At 39.5% G+C, this 27,086-nt stretch overlaps 1 protein-coding gene across 7 annotated transcripts in view; it reads left to right on the top strand.

Moving 5' to 3' along the window:
* Window positions 1–27,086, top strand: part of SGCG (sarcoglycan gamma) — a 216,857-nt gene that overhangs the window by 63,587 nt on the left and 126,184 nt on the right. For all 7 annotated transcript variants that reach the window (XM_058437777.1, XM_032755115.2, XM_058437771.1 and 4 more), the window contains one exon: window positions 14,975–15,076. In XM_058437777.1, the coding sequence (XP_058293760.1) occupies window positions 14,975–15,076 (102 nt within the window). The remainder of the gene's footprint in view (window positions 1–14,974; window positions 15,077–27,086) is intronic.

Here is a 27,086-nt window from a genome sequence, read left to right as displayed (position 1 = left end):
TTTTTTTTTTTTTCTGTATTTTTAGTAGAGACATGGTTTCACCATGTTAGCCAGGATGGTCTGGATCTCCTGACCTCGTGATCTGCCCACCTCGGCCTCCCAAAGTGCTGCGATTACAGGGGTAAGCTACCGTGCCAGGCCAATATTTATCAATTAAAAATAAAACAATATGGCTGGGCGCAGTGGCTCACGTCTGTAATCCCAGCACTTTGGGAGGCCGAGGTGGGCAGATCACCTGAGGTCGGGAGTTTGAGACCAGCCTGACCAACATGGAGAAACCCGTCTCTACTAAAAATACAGAATTAGCCGGGCGGGTGATGCATACCTGTAATCCCAGCTACTTGAGAGGTTAAGGCAGGAGAATTGCTTGAGCCAGGGAGGAGGAGGTTGCAATGAGCCGAAATCGCACCATTGTGCTCCAGCCTGGGCAACAAGCGAAACTCCATCCCAAAATAAATAAGTAAATAAACAAAAAAAATAAATAAAAGAATATATTTTTGACTTTTTCTGAGAGTCAATTAGAAGATATCATTCAGTTGAAATTAAATTATTCTCTACAGTGACATTCTGAGAAATAGCAATTTCATTAAATGAAATATAAGCTCAATAAATAAATTGACAAATTTATTTCTGTGCATATTTCTAGAGTCACAAATTCCCACTCCTCACAATTTAGATGATCAACTCCACCAATCTTTATCCTTTCTTACGCTTAAACAACAAGAAAATTCATGTCCAGTCTTCTGCATGATTCAGAATAAACACAGGTAAAAATCTCACAAAATATTGAAATTGCTACGGAAAGGGGAGTGAGTGAGTCTCTTTGTGGGTATTAGAAGATAGATAAGACAAATCAATCACTGACTATTTTCAGAATCTATCTTTATAGAAAATATGCTTTAACCTTACCGCTAAATCCTAGGAATTCCCTGTCTGCAATATGAACAACCAGGATCACTGTAACATTGAGAGGAAATTTTATAAAAATCGTATCATTGAAGGAGAAAATTATGTTATTCATCCACAGCAATGTTTTAGGATGTAGTCAGATTTAAAATGTGTGAGCATTCATGCATGCAATCATTATTCCTTTTACAAGGAAAAGAATTTTATAAACTGCAACTTACATCTGATGCCTAAAATCGTTACTAACATTCTAGCAAGAAATGAAAGTTTAGAAAACTACCAGAAGTGACTAAAAACATGAAACCCTGAAGTAAGAAAAGAATAGTTATTAGGATAATTAAAGATAAAGAAAATGGGTTTGATATAATTATATGTTACCTAGGAATTGTTGGTGTGAAGTTACGAAAGCGCAAGTTAAAAGTTTTTTTGAATTAGAACTATATAACACAAACTAAAATGCAAAGTCACTTACTATACACTATTTATCATCTTAGGCCTGTGAATTCTGAAGCAATGCCAATTATTAACCCATTAATTTAAAAAAATATATACTGAGCACCTAATATAAGCACTGTGCTGTCTATGGTGGATCTTAGAGCTGCCAGGGCCATTCAGTCACTGAACACAGTTTTCTTAGGTTCTACGATGTATAAGGCACAGTGCTAAGTGCTACAAATACAGATACTATTTACAAAACCCATTGTGGAATAGAAGTTTACGTACATGTAGCACAATGTGGTGAGGCTTATATGAGAGATGAGATCAAACCTTTGTAGGGATCCTATGAAGGACTCAAAATGGTTTAAGGAGGTTAGGAAAGGCTGCACACAGGACTTAGATGATTTGAGGATGCTGTATACAGAGAACAAGAGGTTGCTGAGCGAGAAGTTTCCTGTGGCTAAGAGTTCAACAAAGGACAGGGGAACCTGTGGAAATAGTCAGGGACCAGATGTAAGAATTATGTATGCCCTAGTGTACCCATTCATATATTATCCTGTGCACTGACTGAAAGCCATTGGAGACTTTTAAAGAGGGAAATAACTTGTTCGATTAGTTTTCAGGGAAATGATTTAGGGAGCACTAAGGAGGGATCGCTGAAGTGGAAGATGGTAAGTTTGAGTATCTATCATGTATTAAGTGTTGTTAAATTAAGTTTAGCCTAAATCTGCCTCCTTGTAGTTTTGGCCTAGATGTTTCCCCATATATCAGATTTTTGGATACTCTTTCTTATGAAGGGCCGTCGATTGTCTATCTGTTGTCTTACGTTTTTGAAGGAGTATTCTATGTATTCAGGATGCTAGTCTTAGGTACACGTATTGCAACATCTTCTTCCACTCTGTGGATTGTCTCATTACTCTATTAAATGTGTCCTTTGACAAAGTGATGTTCTTAAAGTGGTTTTCTGTGCCCTCTTTAAGAAATGTTTGCCTTCTTCACAGACATGCAGATGTTCTTTGTCCTTTTCTAAAAGTTTGTTTTATTTTTACATTTCTATGTGCAATCCATATTGAATTAATTTTTATGCATGATGTGAGAGAGATTAAGATTCATTGATTTCCATATAGGTATCTAATTCAATCAGCACTTTTTTTTTTACAAGAATGTTCTTTCCCCCTTCTGATTAAGAAAAGCATTTCTTGGCCAGGCGCAGTGGCTCATGCCTGTAATTCTAGCACTTAGGGAGGCTGAGGTGGGCAGATCACTTGAGGCCAGGAGTTTGAGACCACTCTGGCCAACATGGTGAAACTCTGTCTCTACTAAAAATACAAAAAATTAGCCAGGCATAGATGGCATGTGCCTGTAGTCTCAGCTACTCAGGAAACTGAGGCACAAGACTCGCTTGAACGCAGAAGGCGGAGGCTGCAGTGGGCTGAGATCATGCCACTGCACTCCAACAGAGCGCAGTGACAGAGCAACAGTCTGTCTCTAAATAAATAAATAAATAGAAAGGAAAGCGTTTCTTATACTTTGAACCTTCCGTGGGCATTTTTTATATTATTATCTCTTTTTTAAAATGTGTATGTTCTTCCTATTTTTTATGACTTAACTCCTTATTCAGAATGGGCTTCTCTTCTTAACATTTTGGGGGCCCAGAATAAGAGTACAAATAGGCTGGGCGCAGTAGCTCACACCTGTAATCCCAGCACTTTGGGAGGCCACGGCGGGTGGATCACGAGGTCAGGAGATAGAGACCATCCTGGCTAACATGGTGAAACCCTGTCTCTATTAAAAATACAAAAAATTAGCTGGGCGTGGTGGTGGGTGCCTGTAGTCCCAGCTATTTGGGAGGCTGAGGCAGGAGAATGGCGTGAGCCCGGGAGGTGGAGCTTGCAGTGAGCCGAGATCATGCCATTGCACTCCAGCCTGGGCGACAGAGCCAGACTCCGTCTCAAAAAGAAAAAAAAAAAGTACAAATAGACGCCCATATTTTATGCTGCTACAGTCTCCACCTATAAATGAAAAAGTTTAAATCTAAAGCATTTAGACTAATAATGGCTGATAAATTAGGCTAATATTTGAAAAATTAATTTTACATTATTACTTTTGTTCCCTGCCACTGACTTTAAATTATCACAAATGCATTAAGTTAAAAACAATAAAATTGTAAAGACTAGTTGAACAGTGAAAATGTATATATTAAGTTCTATTATTTCTAAGAAATTACTTGTTAATAGAAAAATAGTCAAGTTTCAGATAATAGGAAAAATATAGAAATTTCCATTTTTGGTCTTTAGAGCATTGACATAGCTTATGGTTTTGCCTCACATATTTTGTTGCCACTTAAAGATAGGAGGGGCTGGGCGTGGTGGCTCATACCTGTAATCCCAGCACTTTGGGAGGCCAAGGCGGGTGGATCATGAGGTCAGGAGTTCAAGACCAGCCTGACCAACATGGTGAAACCCCATCTCTACTAAAAATACAAAAATTAGCCAGGCGTGGTGGTGGGTGCCTGTAATCCCAGCTACTCAGAAGGCTGAGGCAGGAGAATCACTTGAACCCAGGAGGTGGAGGTTGCAGTGAGCTGAGATCACGCCATTGCACTCCAGCCTGGGTGACAGAGCAAGACTACATCTCAAAAAAAAAGATAAGAGGGAGATGCAATCAAAGGTGTTGTGGATCTAACTTTTGTTTAGGTCAGGCATGTATGCATCATGCTGGTATCTAATAGGACGTTTTAGTGGTTTCCATTTTCTATGTATGTGACTGGAACAGTAGGAAGCCTGCACGATAATAACAGATCTTGCCTGTTTCTGAGTCAGTCTATACAGATTGAAGTAGCTTCAATCAGGTAATTTTCAATTGTATTTGATTTTGTTGTAATTACAAAACCCAAGAATTCCAATATTTTCTGAGGTTTTACTCCTACATATGTGTTAGTTGAAGAGCCACTCTAATAAGGTGCAACTACAGGCTCCTCCCATTCCACACTGTTTTCTACATTATAGTATACACATCTACTACAGTTGTTATCATTCTTTCTTTCTCCTGCCAAAGTATGAATGCCTCCAAATGGGGATTTAGTCTAATACAGTAGAATTCAACAAGCATTTACAATGTTCCAGGCACAGCACTAGATGCGCATAATACAGAGGAGGGGGCAAGTGCTGGTGGAATGGGCCCCCAGCACAGAGCACAATATGTGAAATGTTTGGAAAAATTAGATCTCATTTGTCTTTACTTCTAGCCCAGAATGAGCCTACACTACATGGGCAAATGCACCAGAATGGAAATCTCCCACCAACCCCAAATTCCAACCCCAAACAGGACACACACACACACACACACACACACACACCCCACACGCCAATGCAAGCACTGCTAACTACTGAGTACATTTTTTCCTACTAAGCCAGACACAGGCCATAGAAAATTCTTACACAATACTCAAGGTTGTCAACCCTAGCTACACCATAGAATTACCTGGAAGCTTCATAAATTCCCAATGCCCAGATCATACAATAGAGTAATTTCATTTCAACCTCTGAGAGTAGGGCCCAGGTGTCTGATTCTTACAGCTCTCCAGGCGCTTCCAATGTGCAGTCAAGGTTCTGAACCATTGCTATGCTCTGGCCAGTGAGCATGGTCCCTGGAGCAGCAGCATCACCCACTATGAGCTCATGAGAAATGTACAATCTCAGTTCCCACCCCAGATCCACTGAATCAGTGTCTGCACTTCAACTAGATCCCAGCTGGTGTAAACACTCATGGAAGTTTGACAAAAACCTCAGCAGCTTCCACCACCTCATCCTCAGTGAGTGAGTGTTGGTAGGTTGAATGGTGATTCCCCAAAGATGTCCACATCCTAACACCCAAAGTCCACATCCTAACACCCAAATGTTACCTTCCATGGCCAAAGGGTGCAATGTGATTACATTACATTACGTTTGCATATGTGATTACATTAAGGGTCCTGAAATTGAAACATTATTTTGTATTATTCATCACTTTCACCAGTTGATTAAAGGGCCAGGCTTCACTGTAAAATTATGAGTTTCCCACTTACAATTATAATTGTTTCGTGAGGAGGTAGTTTGAAACTACTTAAGTATCTTGTTCTTCATGCACCTTTCAATTTATTCATTAATTTATGCACATCCCCATGGACTCATAATTTCTAATTTTATCCAATGGGCTCTCATAGTCTTTTACTGACATTTATTTTGATGCTCTGACTTTCTCTGATTTGGCTTGTGGGAGCCCTTCTGAACAGGCTTTTCTGTCATTTCACTGTCCATAACACTCTTTGAGCCCTTCCTTTCTGACACAAGATCTTCCATGCTCACCTTGTCCTTTCCTTACTCCAGCCCTGGAATTAGCTGTTTCTCCAAGGAGCCCTTCCTCCTTTTAGTGGAGAATGAGTCCAGAGCCAGATATGCTCACTGCTCTTGTGATTCTGCTCCCAGGCCCTCTGAAAGGACACGTCATACACACACATACACATCCCTACATACATCAACATTTATTTCTGTGCCTATCTATATATATGTATAGAAAATGGTGAGTTCAGACAAATTTCAATTTGTGTTCAATGTCACAGGGTTTAACCTGGTTTTCTTCCCTTCTATGTTTGTACCTCCCTTACCCTACAATGAGGAGCTTGGCTCCCACTGTTCATTCATTTACTTATTCAGTCAATCCCATTCATGTTTCCATTCTCCTACCTCTGCCACACCCTCTCCTTCAGGCAGATGCCCTTCCTGTTCCACTTGTACTCCAACACCCCACACTGGGGGATTTCAGTGCTGGGCAGTGGGGGTTCTACTCACCCAGTGATTACAGTGACTATAAACATCAAACTATTACTACAAGACATTATCAATTTGCATTTTTAAAAAGATCATCTATTATGCTGCTTATAAGAGACAGTTAAAAGAACTGAAACAGTTTGCAAATAAAAGAAAAAGCATATACCAAATCAATACTGACTAAATGAAAGCTGATATGAAAAAAAATTAAAATCACTTATAATGTCACCAAGAGACATAAAATAATTATGCAAAAACCAAGAAAAATATATCTGTATGTATTATAACTGTATAATATCTGTAGGCGGAGACCAAAAAAAAAAAAACACTGATGAAAGACATTTTAAATTAAATAAATGGAAAAATAGACAGTGTTCATGCACTGGAATACTTGATATTAAGATGTCAATTCTTCCCAAGCTGACACTTATATTCAACACAATGCCAATTGAAATCCCAGCACAAATGCTTGTAGAATCAACAAGCTTATTTAAAAACTTATATTTAAAGGCAAAGGAACTAGAATAAGGTGAAATAAGTGGAAAAGGACAAATATTTCAGATTCCACTTATACGAGGTGCCTAGAGTAGTCAAATTCATAGAGACAGAAAGTAGAATGGTGGTTACCAGGGGCTGGGGGTAGGAGGAAATGCAAAGTGTTTAGTGGGTACAGAGTTGCAGTTTAGGAAGATGAAAAGAGTTCTGGAAGGGGTGATGGTTGTACAACAAAAAAGAAAACTGAGCTGTCAACAAAAAGGAAAACAAGGAGGATTCAGCAAGTCAATTTGAGGTTTTTTTTTCCTTTTATATGTGGGAAGCTCTCCGGAATGAGGCAGCTGGCAAATTTTAGGACAATGAATCATTTCAGTTTTTCTTTTTATCTTCACAGTGCATTGTTTTTCTACCTTCTTGTCTTATTTTTAGAATAATTTAGAAAAAGAAAATGAAGGCTCTTTTTCCTAATTTTGGCATGAATCCTCCTTGTTCCAAATGAAGATGGCATCCTGAGGCAGCTCAAAGAGGAGAGCTTTGGTAATGCACAATGTGTTGGCTGCCTGTCCACATCTGTCCTGCATTGATGTGGTAGGCGAGCAATCTTTTTGTTAAAATCATGTTTGTGACCATAATCATTTGGATGAATTCTTTTAAATAAATTACAATGCCAGAAAGAAAAAAATTCATTATACACCTATTAAGAATGGAAAAAAAAAACCTGGCAGTACCAAGTGCTGACAAGAATGCGCAAATATAACTCTTCTATGCTGCTTATGAGAATGCAAAATGGTGTGGCCTCTTTGGAAAACAACATTTTGAGTTTCTTGTTCTTGTTCTTAAAAAGTTAACCTTAGTTAGACCTGCCATACAAACTGTATGTAAAAGTCTGTAGCAGCTTTTCTCATAATTGTCAACAAACAACTCAAATGTCCTTGAATGGACAAACTGTTTGGCACACAACCAATGGAATACAACTCACCCATAGAAAGAAACAAGCTACTGACATCCACGTGGATGGACATCAGATGTAGTATTTTAGTGAAAGAAGCCTGTCTGGAAAGGCTACATAACTGCATGACCATCTATGTTATGTTCTGGAATAGGCAAAGCTTCAGCGACAGAAATGAGATCAGTGGCTACCAAGGAATGGGCGTGGTGAACAAGAAAGGAGCCTGCAGAGGGGCACGCACGGGACATTAGTATTGTTATGTATTATTATTTGAGACAAGCTCTCACTCCAATGCCAAGGCTAAAGTACAGTGGCTCAATCACAGCTCACTTCAGCCTCTACCTCCTGGGCTCCAGGGATCCTCCCGGCTCAGCCTCCAGAGTACCTGAGACTACAGGCACCCACCAACACACCCAACTAATTTTTGTATTTTTTGTAGAGATGGGGTTTTGCCATGTTGCCCAGGCTGGTCTTCAACTCCTGGGCTCAAGCTGTCCGCCCACCTAGACCTCCCAAAATGAGCCACAGCACCCAGCCACAGGGCATTATTTCATGGTGGTAGAGCTGTCCTGTATCTTGATGAGTTCTACAACTATATGAGCTTGTGAAAATTCACAGAAACATTTACTTCTTATGGACATTTTATTTAGTGAACTTTATTTCATGGAATTGTATTTAGGGTAAATCTTATTGTTTGTAAATTACACCTGAATTTGTCTGACTTGTAAAAAACTAGACAAAAAGCTAGGCATCTTCTTTCCATTTCAAACATTTGTTTGGTGATTTGTTGTTTGCAGAAGTTTATAGATTTATTTTTTATTAAAATAACAGAATCTTGCAAGTGAAAGGAAACAGGTCATCTTATGTCAATTCCTACTTTTTTTTCTTTTTAAAAAATATTTTAACTTTTATTTTAGGTTCAAGAATACATGTGTAGGTTTGTTATATAGGTAAACTCGTGACTTGGGCATTTGGTTTACAGATTATTTCGTCACCCAGGTATTAAGCACAGTACCTGATAGTTTTTTGTTTGCTTGTTTGTTTTCTGAACCTCTCCCTCCTCCCACCCTCCACTCTTAATTAGGTCCCAGGGTCTGTTGTTCCCCTCTATGTGTCCATGTGTTCTCATTATTTAGCTCCCACTTATAAGTGAGAACATGCAGTATTTGTTCTTCTGTTCCTGTGTTAGTATGCTAAAGCTAATGGCCTCCAGTTCCATCCATGTTCCTGCAAAGGACATGATCTCATTCCTTCTTATGGCTGCATAGTATTCCATAGTGTATATGTACCACATTTTCTTTATCCAATCTACTGTTTCTTTGTTTGTTTGAGACAGGGTCCTGCCCTGTCACCCAGGCTGGAGTGCAGTGGCACAATCTTGGCTCACTGCAACCTCCACCTCCCAAGTTCAAGCAATTCTCCAGCCTCAGCCCCTGAGTAGCTGGGACTACGGGCATGCGCCACCACACCCAACTAATTTTTGTATTTTTAGTAGAGATGCGTTTTCACCATGTTGGCCAGGCTGAACTCCTTGAACTCCTAACCTCAGATGATCCACCTGCGTTGGCCTCCCAAAGTGCTGGGATTACAGTTCCTGTAATCCCAGTGTGAGCCACCATGCCCAGCCTATCTAGTCTTCTGTTGATGGACATTTAAGTTGATTCCATGTCTTTGCTATTGTGAATAGTGCTGCAATGAACACAACGCATGCATGTGTCTTTATAGTAGAACAATTTTTATTCTTTGGGTATATATCCAGTAATGGGAGGATTGCTGGGCTGAATGTTAGTTCTGTTTTTAGTTCCTTGTGGAGTTGCCACACTGCTTTCCACCATGCTTGAACTAGTTTACACTCTCACTAGCAGCATATAAGTGTCTGCTATTTCTCTGCAATCTTACCAGCATCTATTTCACTTTTTAATAATACCCGTTCTGACTGGTGTGAGATTGTATCTCATTGTGGTTTTGATTTCCATTTAATGCCACTGAACATTTTTTCATGTGCTTTTTGGCCACGTGTGTGTTTTCTTTCGAAAAGTGTTCATGTCCTTTGCCCACTTTTTAATGAGGTTGTTTGTTCTTCATTTGTATGTTTAAGTTCCTTGTAGATTCTGGATATTAGACTTTTGTCAGATGTAAACTTTGCAAATATTTTCTCCCATTCTGTCAGCTGCCTGTTTATTCTGTTGATAGTTCCTTCTGCTGCTCAAAAGCTCTTTAGTTTAATTAGGTCTCATTTGTCAATTTTGGCTTCTGTTGCAGTTGCTTTGCTGTTTTTATCATGAAATTTTTGCCAGTTCCTATATCCTAAATGGTATTTCCTAGCTTATCCTCCAAGGTTTCTATAGTTTTAGGTTTTACTTTTAGTTCTTTTTTTTTTTTTGAGAAGGAGTCTCGCTCTGTCGCCCCAGCTGGAGTGCAGTGGCGCAATCTCGGCTCACTGCAAGCTCCGCCTCCCGGGTTCACGCCATTCTCCTGCCTCAGCCTCTCCGAGTAGCTGGGACTACAGGCGCCCGCCACCACGCCCAGCTAATTTTTTTGTATTTTTAGTAGAGACGGGGTTTCACCATGGTCTCGATCTCCTGACCTCGTGATCCGCCCGCCTCGGTCTCCCAAAGTGCTGGGATTACAAGCGTGAGCCACCGCACCCAGCCTTACTTTTAGTTCTTTAATCCATCTTGAGTTGATTTTTTTATATGGTGTAAGGAAGGGGTCCAGTTTCAATCTTCTGCATATGGCTAGCCAGCTCTCAGCACCATTTATTGAATAGGCAGTTATTTCCCCTTTGCTTGTTCTTGTCAGCTTTGTCAAAGATCAGATGGCTGTAGGTGTGTGGCCTTATTTCTGGGCTCTCTATTCTGTTCTTTTGGTCTGTGTCTGTTTTTGTACCAGTACCATGCTCTTTTGGTTACTGTAACCTTATAGTACAGTTTGAAGTTGGGCAATGTGATAACTCCAGCCTTGCTCCTTTTGCTTAGTATTGTCTTGGCTAATTCGGGCTCTTTTCTTTTTGTTCCATATGAACCTCAGAATAGTTTTCCTAATTCTGTGAAGAATGTCATTGGTAGTTTGATAGGAATAACATCGAATCTGTAAATTGCTTTGGGCAGTATGGTCATTTTAATGATATTGATTCTTCCTATCCAGGAGCATGGAATATTTTCCATATGTTTGTGTCATCTCTGATGTCTTTGAGCCGTATTTCATAATTCTCATTGTAGGGATCTTTCACCCCTTGGTTAGCTGTATTCCTAGGTGTTTTATTCTTTTGGTGGCAATTGTGAATGGGACTGCACTTCTGATTTGGCTCTCAGCTTAGGGGTGCTGTTAATGTATAGGGATGCTACTGATTTTTGTACATTGATTTTGTATCCCAAAACTTAGTTGAAATTGCTTATCATCTCAAGGAGCTTTTGGGCAGAGACTATGGGTTTTTCTCAATATAGAATCATGTCATCTGCATACAGGAGTAGTTTGGCTTCCTCTCCTCCTATTTGGATACCTTTTATTTCTTTCTCTTGCCTGATTGCTCTGACCAGGACCTCTAACACTATGTTGAATAGGAGTGTTAAGAGAGGGCTTCCTTCCTTGTCTTGTGCCAGTTTTCAAGGGGACTGCTTCCAGCTTTTAACCATTCAGTAAGGGATTGGCTGTGGGTTTGTCATAGATGTCTCGTTATTTTAAAGTATATTCCTTCAGTACTTAGTTTATTGAGAGTTTTAACACGAAAGGGTGTTGAATTTTATTGAAAGCCTTTTCTACACCTATTGAGATAATCATGTGCTTTTTGTCTTTAGTTCTGTTTATGTAATGAATCATATTTATTGATATGCATATGTTAAAGCAACCTTGAATTGCAGGGATAAAGCCTGCTTCATCATGGTGGATTAGCTTTTTGATATTCTGCTGGAGTCGATTTGCTAGTATTTTGTTGAAGATTTGTGCATCTGTGTTCATCAAGGATATAGAACTGAAGTTTTCTTTTTTGTTGTGTCTCTGCCAGGTTGGGGTATCAGGATAATGCTGCCTGTTCAAATGAGCTGGGAATGAGTCCCTCTTTCTCATTTCTTTTTCTTTTTTTTTTCTTTTTTTTTTTTTTTGAGTAGCTTCAGTATTTTCCTGCATGTTTTTCAAATAAGGAAAGTAACAGCCAGAGAAAGAAATGACAATGAATAGTCAGCTTTGGCCATCTATGTAAATTAGCTACCACAGAGGCTAGGACTAACATTAGGGGTTTTTTGGTGATATAACAAATACAGTCCAGAAAACCGCCACCATATGTTTACTTGAACCCAGAAATTCGGCAGCAAATTTTTGGAACAGAATTTGTAGTCTTGAAATTCTGCTTTGTTTAACTCTAGGCCATAAAATCTTTAATGGAAATGTTTGCTTTAAAAAGTGGCTTATTATGCATACATGATTGATTTTTATAATTTGCTAATGTTGGTTTAAGTTTATAAACTATATTATAAATGCTTGACTGGATCCCATGAGAAAATCCCAAACAGTAGTTGTCAACCTCTTTAGACTCTGAGCCCTTTCTTCAAACAAAATCTCCCAGTGCATCAGATGTATAAAAGAGCTCAGAAGGCCAGGCGTGGTGGCTCACACCTGTAATCCCAGCACTTTGGGAAGCTGAGGTGGGCAGATCACCTGAGGCCAGGAGTTCAGGACCAGCCTGGCCAACATGACGAAACCCCATCTCCACTCAAAATACAAAAATTAGCCGGGCATGGTGGCACACTCCTGTAATCCCAGCTACTCTGGAGGCTGAGGTGGGAGAATCACTTGAGCCCAGGAGGTGGAGGTTGCAGTGAGCCAAGATTTCACTACTGCACTCCAGCCTGGGAGACAGAGTGAGACTCCATAAAGAAAAAAAAATAAAGAGCTCAGAAGAGCTTATCTACCCAGTATAGGAGGTAGCTGCACCCAGCAGTGTGTGGGGCTTCCACATGCACACTGCTAATGCCACCACTCCCAAACGTCAGTTCGAATCATAGTTTATGGATTGAACCACGAGGCATGATCACATATTTAATTTGGTTCTTGTTAATGGGGCTTTCAACTGATGATGTCTTTGAAAGTAGAAGTCTATTGCCTAGCAGGTAATATTCAGTTCAGGGTAACATATCTCTATCCTAGAAATTCACCTGTCACAACGTAAAATGTCCCTTATTGCTTCGTTTCATCTTTTGGATTGTCCTGCTTTCCTTTTTTAAATAATGCTTTCTATTTGGGGAAGAATGGGAAGATCAAAGCTCAGTTGGTTGAATTCAGATGCTTTTAAGACAGTCAGTGGGAGGCCAAAGCAGGCGGATCACCAGGTCAGGAGATCGAAACCATCCTTGCTAACACGGTGAAACCCTGTCTCTACTAAAAATACAAAAAATTAGCCGGGCGTGGTGGCGGGCACCTGCAGTCCCAGCTACTCGGGAGGCTGAGGCAGGAGAATGGTGTGAACCCGGGAGGCGGAGTTTGCAGTGAGCCGAGATCACACCAGTGCACTCCAGCCTGGGCGACAGTACAAGACTCCATCTCAAAAAAAAAAAAAAAAAGACAGTCAGAAGGGGAGGACAGGCAGGCAATCAGATATATGGGTATGAAGCTTGGAACAGACTATTTAAACTACAGATAAAAATGGATTCTTCCATGTGGATGGCTACTATCAAACAGAAAATACCAAGTGTTAGGGAGGATGTGGAGAAATTGGAATTCTTGTGCACTGTTAGAATATAAAATTGAATAGCTACCATGGGAAACAGGATGGCAGTTCTCAAAAAATTAACAATAGAATCCCCATATGATCGATCAATTCTGCTTTTGGCTATATAATGAAAGAACTGAAGACAGGGCATCAAAGAGATATTTGCACACCCGTGTTCATAGCAGCATTATTTACAATGGCCAAAATATGGAAACAACCCGAGTATCCATCAATGGATGAGTGGATGAGCAAAATATGGTTTGTACACACAGTAGAATATTATTCAGCCTTAAAAAAACAGAAATGTCATGATATGCTATAATATGAATGATCCTAGAGGACATTATGCTAAGTGAAATAAGTCAGTCACAAAAAGATAAATATGATATGATTCTACTTACATAAGGTACTTAGAATAATCAAATTCAGAGACAGAAATGCTATAAGATCTGACCTTATAGCCATATATATATATATATATATATATATTTCAAATTGTACCCCAAAATGTGTACAGTTACAATGTCTCAATTACATATTAAAACTTTAAAACAAGAAAGTAGAACGGTGGTTGCCGGGGGGTTGGGTGGAGGGGAGAACGGGGAGTTAATTGTTTAATGGGTACGGTGTTTAATTGTGCAAGATGAAAGCAGTTCTAGAGATGGTTGGTGGTGATGGTCACACAACATCACAAATGTACTCAATAGCACTGATCTGTACTCTTAAAAGTGGTTAAGATGGTAAAATGTATGTAACATATTTTACTACAATTTTTTAAATTTGGAAAAAAATGGATAAGCCTCCACACTGAAATAGTAATGGAAGCCAATTCACAGCTTGAACGCAGGAAAGGGCCTAAGACTGAACTTGAGGGAGCTGGTAGTCAAGGGCTGGGTAGGGAGGATGAGCCTGTTAGGAGATGGAGAATGTGGTTCTGGAGGTAGGAGGAAACTAAACAAGCACAGCATCATGGAAACCAAAGGAGGACAGTGTGTCAAGGAGGAAGGGGTCCAGTGCCCCTGAGAATGCAAAGGGCATGAAGTTGGAAATGCCCACAAGTTTTAACGGCACAGCAGTCATTGGTGACCTCCAGAATCATGTCTTCCATCCAATCTGGTAACCCTTCATGACTGTAAACTCCTTGAGAGCAGGCACCTTGAACAGACCTCTACATCCTCCTGTTTTGCTTTTCACTTAAGAAGTGTTCAATAAATATTTACTACATAGTGAACTCAGATGATGGTATTTATGGTATTTTGGGGCAGGTGATGGAACTATACTGTATTCTGATTGTGTTGATGATTACACAAATCTATATATGTGTTAAAACTCATAGACCTGTACACCTCAAAACGATTAATTTTATTGCACCTTAATTTAATTGTTTTAAAATAGATTCTTTTTCTTACATGGTGATGGGCTCTTGAGTATTATAAAATGACTCTTGAAATTTTATATATGTTTTCTAAACAGCTCTTTGTATTTATGCAAGATTTAATGACATTGAATATTGAATTAAAGATGTAAAGTTTTAAATACACTATTTAGGAGAAATACAGAAAAGGTGGTAGGCAATATATGGAAATACATGTGTGATTTAAGTCAATATTAAGAGGAGTGAAAAAGCAAGCAATAAAAAAATATGCATTGTCTCATTTTTTTTTTTTTTAACAGGCAGGAATGGGCCACTTGCGTGTAACAAAAGATGGACTGCGCTTGGAAGGGGAATCAGAATTTTTATTCCCATTGTATGCCAAAGAAATACACTCCAGAGTGGTAAGAAAATATTGAGACAAATAATTTGTGCTTTATGAAAAACAAATCATGTTTAAGCACAAAAATTCAATATAGTTTAGAGAAGATTTTTAAAGCGCATACGTGTGTACATATTCATGATATGCTCTTTATAAAAAGTTGACTATTAAGTTGTAGAATTTATCTCTGATATTACCTTCTAAAAATATTTCATTTTAATGTGCTTCAGATCTGAATTCGGTGGCCTCAGTAGTTTAGACCATAATAAACTAAAAGTTTTAGAAATGAAAATTTTTACCAAGAACAATTTAAACTTCTTTATGTTAGATCAACTAACTTAAATATATTTATCTTAGGGTATTCAAAATTATCTAAGAAGCTTAGAAAGAAATTCGTTTTGGCTGGGTGCGGTGGCTCACGCCTGTAATTCCAGCACTTTGGGAGGCTGAGGTGGGCAGATCACCTGAGGTCAGGCCAGCTTGACCAACATGGAGAAACCCCATGTCTACTAAAAATACAAAATTAGCCAGGCGTGGTGGCGCATGCCTGTAATCCCAGCTACTCAGGAGGCTGAGGTAGGAGAATTGCTTGAACCCAGGAAGCGGAGGTTGTGGTGAGCCCAGATAGCGCCATTGCATTCCAGCCTGGGCAACAAGAGCAAAACTCCGTCTCAAAAAAAAAAAAAAGAAATTTGTTTCATTGTATTATGATCTGCACTTATTATACTAATTACAGATTATGATCCCATAAGATTCTAAACAAGTAGATTCAGCATTGTCATTAAATAATTATGTGACTTTAAAAGTAAATCAAGGTTTTCTTCATTTACCTCCATGGAGCTTGTAAGAAGGACAGCCAAGAATAAAGTGCAAATGCGTTCAAACAATGTTTGCAATATGTTCTATTTTTACTTAAGTGATGCTATGAGCATTATAGTAGGCATGAACATTTCGCTAGATTATTGATAAATGACATTACCTCCCTGACACACAAAAAGTTAAAACTTCACCCAGCTATAACTTTCTAGTTATTTGAAGAGCAGAGTCTTCCTTTTCCTTTCATGTTTCTGAATATGGAAGGGTATTTCAGTATCTCCTAACTGCAGAGACTGTACCAGCCACTATAGGAGAATTAGAAAGGAAACAAAAGACTTACTAAGAAACATGAGGTCTTGTTAAAGAGAGAAAACACACTCCTGAACCAGACATTTGCCAAGCTCTATTACCAATTGCAAAATGACATGGCATATGACTAACACATAAATATCACAAAGAGACATCCCAGTAAGTGAAAAGTACATAAGTAGTTTTAGGTGCTGTTATGTTACTTCTGGGGCTATGTTATTGGCAGTGGGAACCAGAACATGACCTGCAGTATAATAGGCAGGTGAGAGCCTGATTCTGTGAGGCTCACCCTTACCTTATGTCATACACTTACCTTAATTGTGATGGCATTTCAGTGTGAAACAATCCTGTCCTACAGGATTTCCCTTTTGCAAAAGGGGAAGTCAGACATGAATGAAGCATTCGAGTGTTAGAACTTGGCCTTCTTTTTTCCCCAGAGTTGTGTTGGCTGATCTTCTGCCATATTTGGGAAGAATCAGACTGGTAGAATGGTCCAGTGACTGAAATCAGGTGACTAGATCATAGCAAATTTAATATTCTGGAATTAATAATAACTCTCAGTTGGCCGCGTGTGGTGGCTCACGCCTGTAATCCCAGCACTTTGGGAGGCCGAGGTGGGCGGATCACGAGGTCAGGAGATAGAGACCACAGTGAAACCCCGTCTCTACTAAAAATACAAAAAAATTAGCCAGGTGTGGGGGTGGGTGCCTGTAGTCCCAGCTACTCAGGAGGCTGAGGAGGCAGAATGGCATGAACCTGGAAGGTGGAGCTTGCAGTGAGCCAAGATCACGCCACTGCACTCCAGCCTGGCCCACAGAGTGAGACTCCATCTCCAAAAATAATAATAATAATAATAATAACAATAATAATAACTCTCAGTTACATTTTATCAGGCTTTTTCATCTCCAGTATGCTTTTTAAAAAAGCAAAATTATAGAGAATCTCTCAGATAATCACATATTAAAGTCTTAGAATGTGGCATTAATGAATATGTCAATCAATACATAAAATTCAGTAATAATTTGAATAATATTATATGGTAACAGAGCTGTACAGTGTTTTATAACTAATATGGCTTTCCAATAAGAGCCGTCCCAGAACAAAACTATGCTTCCTAACTTCTGTATGGATTGATATATTAGTTATAAATTTCCTTTTCAAAGATGAGTCTAGGAAGCAATTTTCCATAAAATTACAGAAAAGAAATTACTTTATGAATTTGCAAAATTTGACACATAACTCATTTATGGGTACTGATGAGCTGAGAGAATTTCTTCATTATAAATATAATTCAACATGCTACTCTGGCCTTTTAACATCTGATCACCCAGTAACCCCTCAAAAGTAATACATGAGGGCCTGTATTGAATTCATACTTTGAATTCATGGCTTAAACCCATCCACCATGCCCATTAGTTCAAACACGTAACAATTATGTCCTTTAAACAAAAAGGGTTTTAAAAAACTACAGAGCCATGATCAAAAACTAAATGAAACAAATATGTGGTAATAAAGCCTTACTTGAAATGATCATCTGTGAAGTTCCCAGCCCTGAAAAGAAGCTTTAGCTTACAGCCAAAGCCCACGGTGTGACAGGGAACAAAAGGGCACCTCACTGGGACTCCAGGCAAGCCCATTGCATCAGACAGTGCTGAAGACAGAAAACAACTACAACTATTTGAATAAAGCAGCATATAAGAAAAATAGCTACAACTATTTGAATAAAGCTGCATATCTGAGGGGAGGAGGCTACAAAGATACCAGTCCAGAACCTGAATGTCACTGAGGACAGAAGCCCTAAGCCACCATTGAAAGACTGGGAGGCCCTGTGGACCAAGTGAAAACAACAGGACAGACTTTAGACAGGCTGGTAAGGGCCGAAAGGTAGACACATCCACACAGTGGAACATCAAGACTGAAATTTCATATGATGAAATCCTCATCCAAAAAAAAAGCCCAATAAACTTTACATAAAGGAAGATCGATATCCAACTAAATAAAAAGTCAGTCTGAAAATGACTAGAAAAACATACTTAACATTCTCAAAGCAGTAAAGCTATTTTTAAAGGGGTTTTCCTTAAAATAACAAGAAACTATAAAATCAAAAGAGAAATTACAGGGCAGAAATAACAGAGAATAGGTTTACACTCCTGCATCAAATAACTAAAAAATGAAAAAAAACATACGTGAAACAGTGGTTTTCAAATATTGGACAATGGACAGCTCAGGAGACAGTTATCCCTGCAAGAGGAAAAACAAGAGTGACTCCTCAAATTGCCTTAACTCACTGCATGAAGAGAGTTTCCAGGCTGCAATGAGGGAGGGGAGCCAATGCAGACACAGGTGGTCTCCCTGAGTTGAAGAGACAGGGCTGGGAAGCCAAGGAACCCAAGGCAGCTGCAGTTTGCAACGCAGAGTACTGCAGAGGAGGGGCTTGCTGCACATGGACGGCGCTCCGGAGACCTCAGAGACTTCACTCCATCCCACCCCCACCAAGTCTATGGATAAATATTTACCAGTGTGTGTGTGTGTGAGGAAGCTACCTTGAGACTAGTGAAATACCCACTCTAGGCCGGGCGCGGTGGCTCACGCTTGTAATCCCAGCACTTTGGGAGGCCGAGGGGGGCGGATCACGAGGTCAGAAGACCGAGACCACGGTGAAACCCCGTCTCTACTAAAAATACAAAAAAAATTAGCCGGGCGTGGTGGCGGGCGCCTGTAGTCCCAGCTACTCGGAGAGGCTGAGGCAGGAGAATGGCGTGAACCCGGGAGGCGGAGCTTGCAGTGAGCCGAGATTGCGTCACTGCACTCCAGCCTGGGCGACAGAGCGAGACTCTGTCTCAAAAAAAAAGAAATACCCACTCTAAGGGAGCAGAAGGAACAATGCCTGGAGTTCACACAGAGTGGGGAACAACAGTTCATATTCCCGCCAGTCAGAGTGGAAAACTTCATAAATTATAGTCATCAGGTAGAATACAGAAGGGTGTGGCTCAGAAGTGGTACAAGATCAATACCAGGAAAAAATCCTGCTCTGGTCCGTTCTAACAAAGCCTTGAAAGTAGCATGCTTTTTCCAAGTGATTTGCTCCATCCCAGAACAGAGTTCTAAAAAACTACATTTCATCTGTGTACAAAAGTCGAGGAAAGCATAATCATGTTAAGGAGAGACATAAAATATGGAAAGACAGATAAAACACAAACGAATCTTCTAGAGATGAAAAGTATAACATCTGAAATTTTTAAAAAGCCAATGGCGGGACTAACAGATTAATAACAGTTGAAAGTATAGCTATAGATACTCTCCAAAATGGAGCACAGAGAAAAATGACTAGAAAAAGAAAGCAACAGAGTATCAGTAACTAGAGGGACAATGTCAAGGGGCCTTATGTATGTGTGACTGGCATCTCCAAAGAAGAAGAAAGAAGAGAGGACAAATATTATTTAAAAAGAATAATGTGTAATTTTTTTTCCAAGCATGATAAAAACTTTAAGCCTACAGATTAAACATGTTCAATGAACCCCAAACAAAGAAAAACTACAAGGTACATTGTAATTAAATTGCTTAAAAACAAGAGAGAAAATCTTAAAGAGAAAGCCTTAGAAGTAGCTAGAGAAAAAGGATATATAACATACAAAGGAGTGAAAAAAATATGACATCAGCCTTCTAGTCAGTAACATTTAAACCCAGAAGACACTGAAGCGCCAACTTTAAAGTACTAAAAGAAAAAAAAGCCATCCTAGAACTCTTTACCTAGTAAAAGTATCTTTAAAAGACAAAGTCAAAATAAAGACTTTTTTGGACTTACTAAAGCTGAAAGCAAGTTACTTCAGCAGACTAGCACCACAAGAAATATTAAAGGAAGCCTTTCTGGCAAACAGAATATGATGCTAGAAGAAAAATCTAGATGTTCACCAGAAAAAATTTCAAATACCAGAACTCATAAGTATGTGGTTATACAAAAAAACTTTTTTAAATGTTAGAAGACACTTTGCTCAAAGCTAAAAGAACAATGTATTTGGTTTGTTATAACAGGGTAGACATAAAATGTATGACACTAATGAAACAAAGACCATAACAGAAAAAGATAGAAGTACTGCCATAATGTTCTCACATCACTCACGAGCAGCAAAAAATTACTAAGGATGGACCTTAATAAGTTAAAGATGCTTAGTATATCTAAAGTAAACTCATAAAACAAAAAATATAGCTAATACATCAACTAAGGAGATAAAGATGAAATGATGTATACTCAGTTAATCCAAAAGGAGGCAAAGGAAACAAAGAGAAAATTAGTTGAATATGAAAACAAATAGCAATTTGGTATATTTGAGCCAATTCATAAACAGTCACATTAAAATAATCACATTAAATATAAATGGTCAAAACACCCCAACCGAAAGACAGATTTTGAAACAGAACACAGAAGCAAGATCCAACTATATGCCATCTCGAAGAAACCTACCTTAATTATAAAAACACAAATAGATTAAAAGTAAAAGGTTATACTATACTGTACTAACCTATACTATACTAACACTAATTAAAAGAAAATTGGAGTGACTATATTAAAACAGACAAAGTAGATTTCACAGCAAAGAGATAAATATTTTAGAGATACAGAGGGTCATTTAAGATGACATAGGAGTAAATTCTTCAATATTTTTGTTGCTAAACACTCATGAATCCACTATCAGAGCATCAATATACATGAAGCAAAACTGATAGATTGTTAAGAAAGAAATAGAAATATTCACATTTAGACTCAGGGATTTCAGCACCCCTCTCTCAATAACTGATAGGAGAAATGGATATAGAAACAGTAAGCATATAGACTTGAACAGTGCTATCAACTAACTTGATATAATTAAAATTTTCAGACCATGCTGCTCAACAATAGCAGACAAAGAGTTCTTTTCAAGTGCACAGAGAACATTTATCAAGATAGATCATATTTTGAACCATAAAACAGTCTCAATAAATTTAAAAACATTCAAGACTTCCAACACGTTATCTGACCACAGTGGGTTTAATAAGACAACTATAACACAAATATATCTGAAAATTTTTTGAATAAGTGGGAATTATATTAAAATTTATAAATAAACCATGGGTCAAAGAAGAAATCCAAAGGGAAATTAAACAGTATTTTGAACTGAATGACAATTAAGAAATCAATAACATTAAATTTGGGGGGATGTAGCTGAAGCAGTGCTTAGAGGGAAATTTATGGCATTAAATGCCTATATTAAAAAAGAAGAAAATTGGCTGGGTGCGGTGGCTCATGCCTGTAATCCCAGCACTTTGGGAGGCTGAGGCGGGCAGATCACGAGGTCAGGAGATCAAGGCCATCCTGCCTAACACAGTGAAGCATCAATCTCATAGGGTATTGATAACTCCTATAGCAGTTTTGATCTATCTTTGGGCCATACCAATTACCCCTTATATTGTTAATGGTCTTTTTATACACCTCTTTCATTTCTCCTTCTATATGTCATGCACTGTTGAGAAAAGTAACAAAAAGTTCTATGTTCTATGATTCTTTCACCTACTCCCTAAGGTTTAGTGTTGACACAACATCTGTATTCAAACAGGTATATTCAGAGTTCAATTAAGATGAATAGAAAAATAAAACGTTCTCCTTATGCCTTGCTGTCATTCTCTGAATGGTGTAAATTTTTTCTAAAGGCATCATTAGCTAATGATAAAAACTGAAAATCCCTTATGTAAAATTTTAGAAATGATAGTAGTGGTGGCTGTACAATACTGTGAATGTACCTAATGTCAATCTACTATACACTTAAAAATGGTTGAAATGGTAAATTTTATGCTATCTATAACTTATATACATAGCATATATATATTTTAATACAATAAAAATAGTTTTAAAAAGTCAAAAAACAAAAACAAAAACCTGAAAATCACATTCACAATCTATAGACTTCAGTTTTCTTACCTAGAAAATGGAAAATAAAGTCTCTGGACTTCACAAAAAACATCAGTTTTTATTAAAAATGTACGCGTTGTTTTAAGGTACTTCTTAAAAATGCAGATTAAAGAGCAAGTACAATTCAATATAAGAGGTTTCATTATTATAGCAGTTATGAATACAATTTTGTTGGTAATATAGATACAGAGCCACTTCTGCTCTGTCACTGCATCAATTAAAAGAGCTTTACCCTGTGAACACAGAATCCCCAGCTAGCTGTGGCATAAACTAATAGGAGCTTTTAGTCTCATATAACAGGAAGCTGGAGGGGGCAGCTGCAGCTTCGGTTTCACACTAAACCATGTTAAGGCCAGAGTATCTGCCAGCCACCCGCCTGCCCCTCATAATCACTACACAGTTATGAGGCCACATCCAAGACACACAGCCGGGAGATGTGCAGTGCTGGTGCATGTGCCTCTTTCACAAGGAATGCAAAAGCTTGCCTAGAAGCCCTGAGCTCCACCCTCTGCAGATCTCAGCTTACCTCCCATTGACCAGAATTGTGTCCCTTGGGTACCCTTAGCCTTAAGACAGTCTGAGAAAGCAGACAACCCCTGTCGTGGAAAGCAGAAAAAGAAAAGGGTTTGAAAGTGACTGTTGGGTTAGATGACAGGAAGTGAATCCCAGAACAGCTTACTTTCTCTGGGCTTGGGAGTGGATCTCACTGCTCTCACCAGAATCCTCTCCTACCATTCCAGGAGAATGGTGGAAAAGAGCCTGGAAGTGGGCATCTAAAGATTGGCTCCACCACGGAACTGTCATCTGCAGCTGTGTGTGGCTTTGAGGCAGCTACAATTTATTCCCTGGGATCTCAATTTCCTCATCCTTATATTAGGAATAATGGTGCCTACTTTATAAAATACAGGATAAAATGAAAGGATCAATGCTAAAGTTAATTGATAAAGTGTTAACTCTTATTATCATGCTAATTATTTTCTAACATTGCGGAAACAAGTGTTAAGGTCACATCATTGGATACCATAAGAAGCTGATAGGTCCATCTGCTTCCACAAAGCTAGTTGGAGAATTTCTGCCATCCTAGATAGAGCTCCCAAGGGCTCTTAAGACTATTTTCCTTTTGAAACATCACATAATTCCCTACCACTCTGGAAGATATTTGGTTTCCTCTGAGTGAACTGTAAACCTACCTGCATCCAACAGCAAAATTAGTGAATTCCTTTTGAAGAAAATTGTGTATATAAAAACAAGCAATCTTCTCTAAAACAAAACCACCATATCAGGATTACATATCATATCAGGATTATGATAACAGAGAAAGTATAAACAAAACCACCGTATCAGGATCACTGTATCGTATCAGGATTATGATAACAGAGAAAGTATAACACTTTTGTACTCATAAAGCCACTTTATCTTCAACAAAAAGTGCAAAAAACAGAGCCATCCAAAAATTTTGCTTAATTCATTTGAAATTATGAGAAGCCTTTGTGTTTTTAAAGTAACATGGTATTTCTTATAGAAAAGTTAACCATTTCTCGGATTCATCTTCTTAAAGTATATCATGTCCTGGACATAAATAACCCCTAAAAATAGAATTTTAATTCCTTGAAAAAGCAAAAGCACTGATTAAAACTTGGTTGTTTTCGATCTTTACCTTGTGAACTGACTGGACACATTGTAACCAGTGCACACAAGCACTGTAAACCCATGGGATTCTCATATTTTATGAGGAAAGTTAATACATCTACTCCCTTAATACTATTCAGGAGATCATTTAGGGCAGCCTTAGGAGTATGTTGTGGGCTCGGACGCCATACAGGGCCTGGATCGTTATGACTTCTCCAAAGCGGTTTGAAATCAGCATTGAAGGGATTTGGCATCTCTAGAACACCAAGAACTGTGATAAAGAGTTGAAAAAAGGAGGAAACATCCTAGAGGTGCCGGAGTGGCGTGAAGGCCCTCCAGCTCTGGGGCCCATCGGCACGCGGAAAAGTACCACTGCAGCGGCACTTAGGCAGGATCCCCCAGCAAACACAGGTGCCCAGAGAGCTCAATAACGTGGTTTGGAAGGGGACAGAGGCCCCAAAGGCCTGAAAGCCCAAAAGGAGTACTTTGTGGCCTGCACACCGAGGTTTTTCCTAAGGTTCATCCTGCCACAGAAATTCTTTCTCCTCCTTCTCCTCCCATTCCTCAGCCACTGGTGTGATTAGGACTGGCTACAAAGACTGCTTAATTCGGAGCATTTGGGGTTCCTTTCATCCTTGTGATCCCCTATGCACTCTGCCAGCCCCTTTCTAAAAGAAATGGCTTCTCTGGAGGAGGGCATCTACAGCCATAAAATTAATTCCAAACGTAGCTCCTATAATTTCATGAACCCTCAATTTACAGCTGGAAGTGAGGGTCAAAATGAAACTGAGGAACCAAACAAGTTCCAGAACAGGTAGGGTAGACCTCAAGATAGTGATGCTTCATTGACTTATCTGAGAGTTCTCCAGGAGATCCTGGGAGATGACATGCCAAAAGGAAAGGAAGAGGCTGTCACTAGTTCACAATCAAGCCTAGGAGAGCGTCTCTACTATGGAGAAGGACGAGCCAGGAATGCCACTATCTTTGCTCCTCAAAAAGAGAAAAGAGTCAGCCCGAGAGATGAGCAGCTCCTGTGACATGAGGGTGATTATTAATGCTCCTAAGAAATTCAGTAAGGGGCGACCTAATAACCAAAGTAGAGTCATTTGTGAAAAAAGCTCTCCACCTTTAAATTTTCTGGATGATTATAACCCCCATTCAATAATCCAAAAGCAACTTAGCAACCAAAGTAGTCATTTGTGAAAAAAAGCTCTCCACCTTTAAATTTTCCCAGAAGACTAGAGTTCCCATTCAGTGATCCAAAAGCATAAAGACAAGATGGTGATTGAGCGCCCCTCTTTAGGGAGTGACTGATCTGATGTAGGTGGAACCACAGTCGTATTCTCTGAAGAGAAGTCATTCTCACTGTGTCTTCCTGGAGTGTCAGAGCCTCCATACTACGCCACTGACTATACCACTTTTCCACCTCATTATAGTCCTTGGCATGACTACACCAGCTCTTGGTTCAGCAATACCAAGTCTTCTTACTATCCCTCCTTGGGCAGCAGCAGTAAAACATTCCAGGCTGGGAAGAGCAGCTTCAGCAGCAGCAGCAGCAACAACAACATATTCCAGAATGAGAGGGGCAGCCACCAGAGCTTCCTGAGTGATTATTCCACCAATTTTCCAGTGAGTGCCCAAAACATGTCCAGAGACCTGAAGATGACAGAGGAAGGCAGATCCAAGAATTCCTCCTTATTTCACTACTCCAGAAATGTGGAAGCAGAGGCGAAGGAGGAGGGAGTGTATCAAGAGGAGACATTACAACGCCCTTATGGAGGACATGCATCTAGCTTTCTGCCAAGTACCCTCTGGCAGCCAAAGCAACAGGGTTTCATTGTTGATACTTACTGTCACTTGGACTTGCTGTATTCCAGGCTGCCTTTCAAAGGCAGCTTTACCAAATTCAGAAAAATGTATAGCAACACCTTCCCCAAGGAATTTCAGGGTTGCATTTCTTGCTTCTGGAATCCTCAAAACCTAAGGGACAGGCTGTGGGAGGATCTGCTGAAAGATGATCAGCCTTTGGCTGTCACCCTCATTTTGTCCATTGTAACTATCAAGAAAGAAGTATTTTAAAAGCCTTACGACACCCCAAGGCTGTGGCATTTAGAGAAATGGGCTTGGATTACTCCAACACGTGCACCACGCATGTCCCAGAGCAGCAGAAGGTATTTAAGAGACAGCTGCAGCTGGCCGTCTCTCTAAAGAAGCCCATGATGATCCACTGCCGAGAAGCCGATGAAGACCTACTGGGCGTCTTGAAAAAATAGGTGCCCTCTGACCACAAGATGCACCGGCATTGCTTCACCGGCAGTTACCCAGTCATGGAGCCCCTGTTGAGCCACTTTCCCAACGTGTATGTGGGCTTCACGGCAATTCTGACTTACTCTTCTGCTGAGCAAGCCCGAGAAACTGTGAAAAAGATCCCATTAGACAGAATTATTGTAGAAACCAATGCTCCCTTCTTCCTCCATCGCTGGGTTTCCAAAAGCCGTTGCCAGTATGCCTACCCAGGCCTGGCCTTGCATACGGTGCAAGAGATTGCCAGAATCAAAGATCTGTTGCTCTCCCACACCTTGGCCATCTTGCAGGAGAACACCTGTCACCTCTACCACCTTTAAACAGAAAAGGCACAGTCAGGAGTCTTCCTAAGAAAGGAGACCAGTAGCCTGACAAAACACATGAACTAGATTTGAACTCTGTGTCCCGGGTCAAGGATGTGTTTGAAGAATTCGTTGGCATGGAGTAAACCAGGACACGATATTTTCCTCAAAACCTTTTCGTAAGACTTCTGCTTCTGGCTGGTAGGGTGGGGTACAGTGGGATGGGAGGAAGGCTAAAGTAAACTGCCCTTGATGTTATTAAGGTTTTTCTTCCCAGCAAAAATGCCTTAAGGTAGCCAGTAAAGATGAGAGTTTGATAGAATACAAAGAGTTTCCCAATCTAAATAAAGTCAACCTCCTACTTGTCTTTAAAAAAATGTAGAATTTTAAAAGTGAGGTAGATGATTTGTGTATTATATTTGTATATTATAGGAATTCTATTTAAAAATTTAAAAATCAATCAGGCATGGTGGCTCACATCTGTAATTCCAGCACTTTGGGAGGCTGAGGCAGGCGGATCACTTGAGCCCAGGAATTCAAGACCAGCCTGGGCAACATAGTTAAACCTCATCTCTACAAAAAAAAAAAAAAAATCTGCTGGGTGTGGTGGCACACACCTGTAATTCCAGCTACTTGGGAGACTGAGGTGGGAGGATCACTTGAATCCACGAGTCACGAGTCTCAGGCTACAGTGAGCTGTACAATCACACCACTGGACTCCAGCCTGG

Source organism: Hylobates moloch, unplaced genomic scaffold (genome assembly GCF_009828535.3).
Source record: "Hylobates moloch isolate HMO894 unplaced genomic scaffold, HMol_V3 SCAFFOLD_4, whole genome shotgun sequence".
Classification (NCBI taxonomy): Eukaryota; Metazoa; Chordata; class Mammalia; order Primates; family Hylobatidae; genus Hylobates; species Hylobates moloch.
This window is presented reverse-complemented; position numbering and strand designations above follow the sequence as displayed.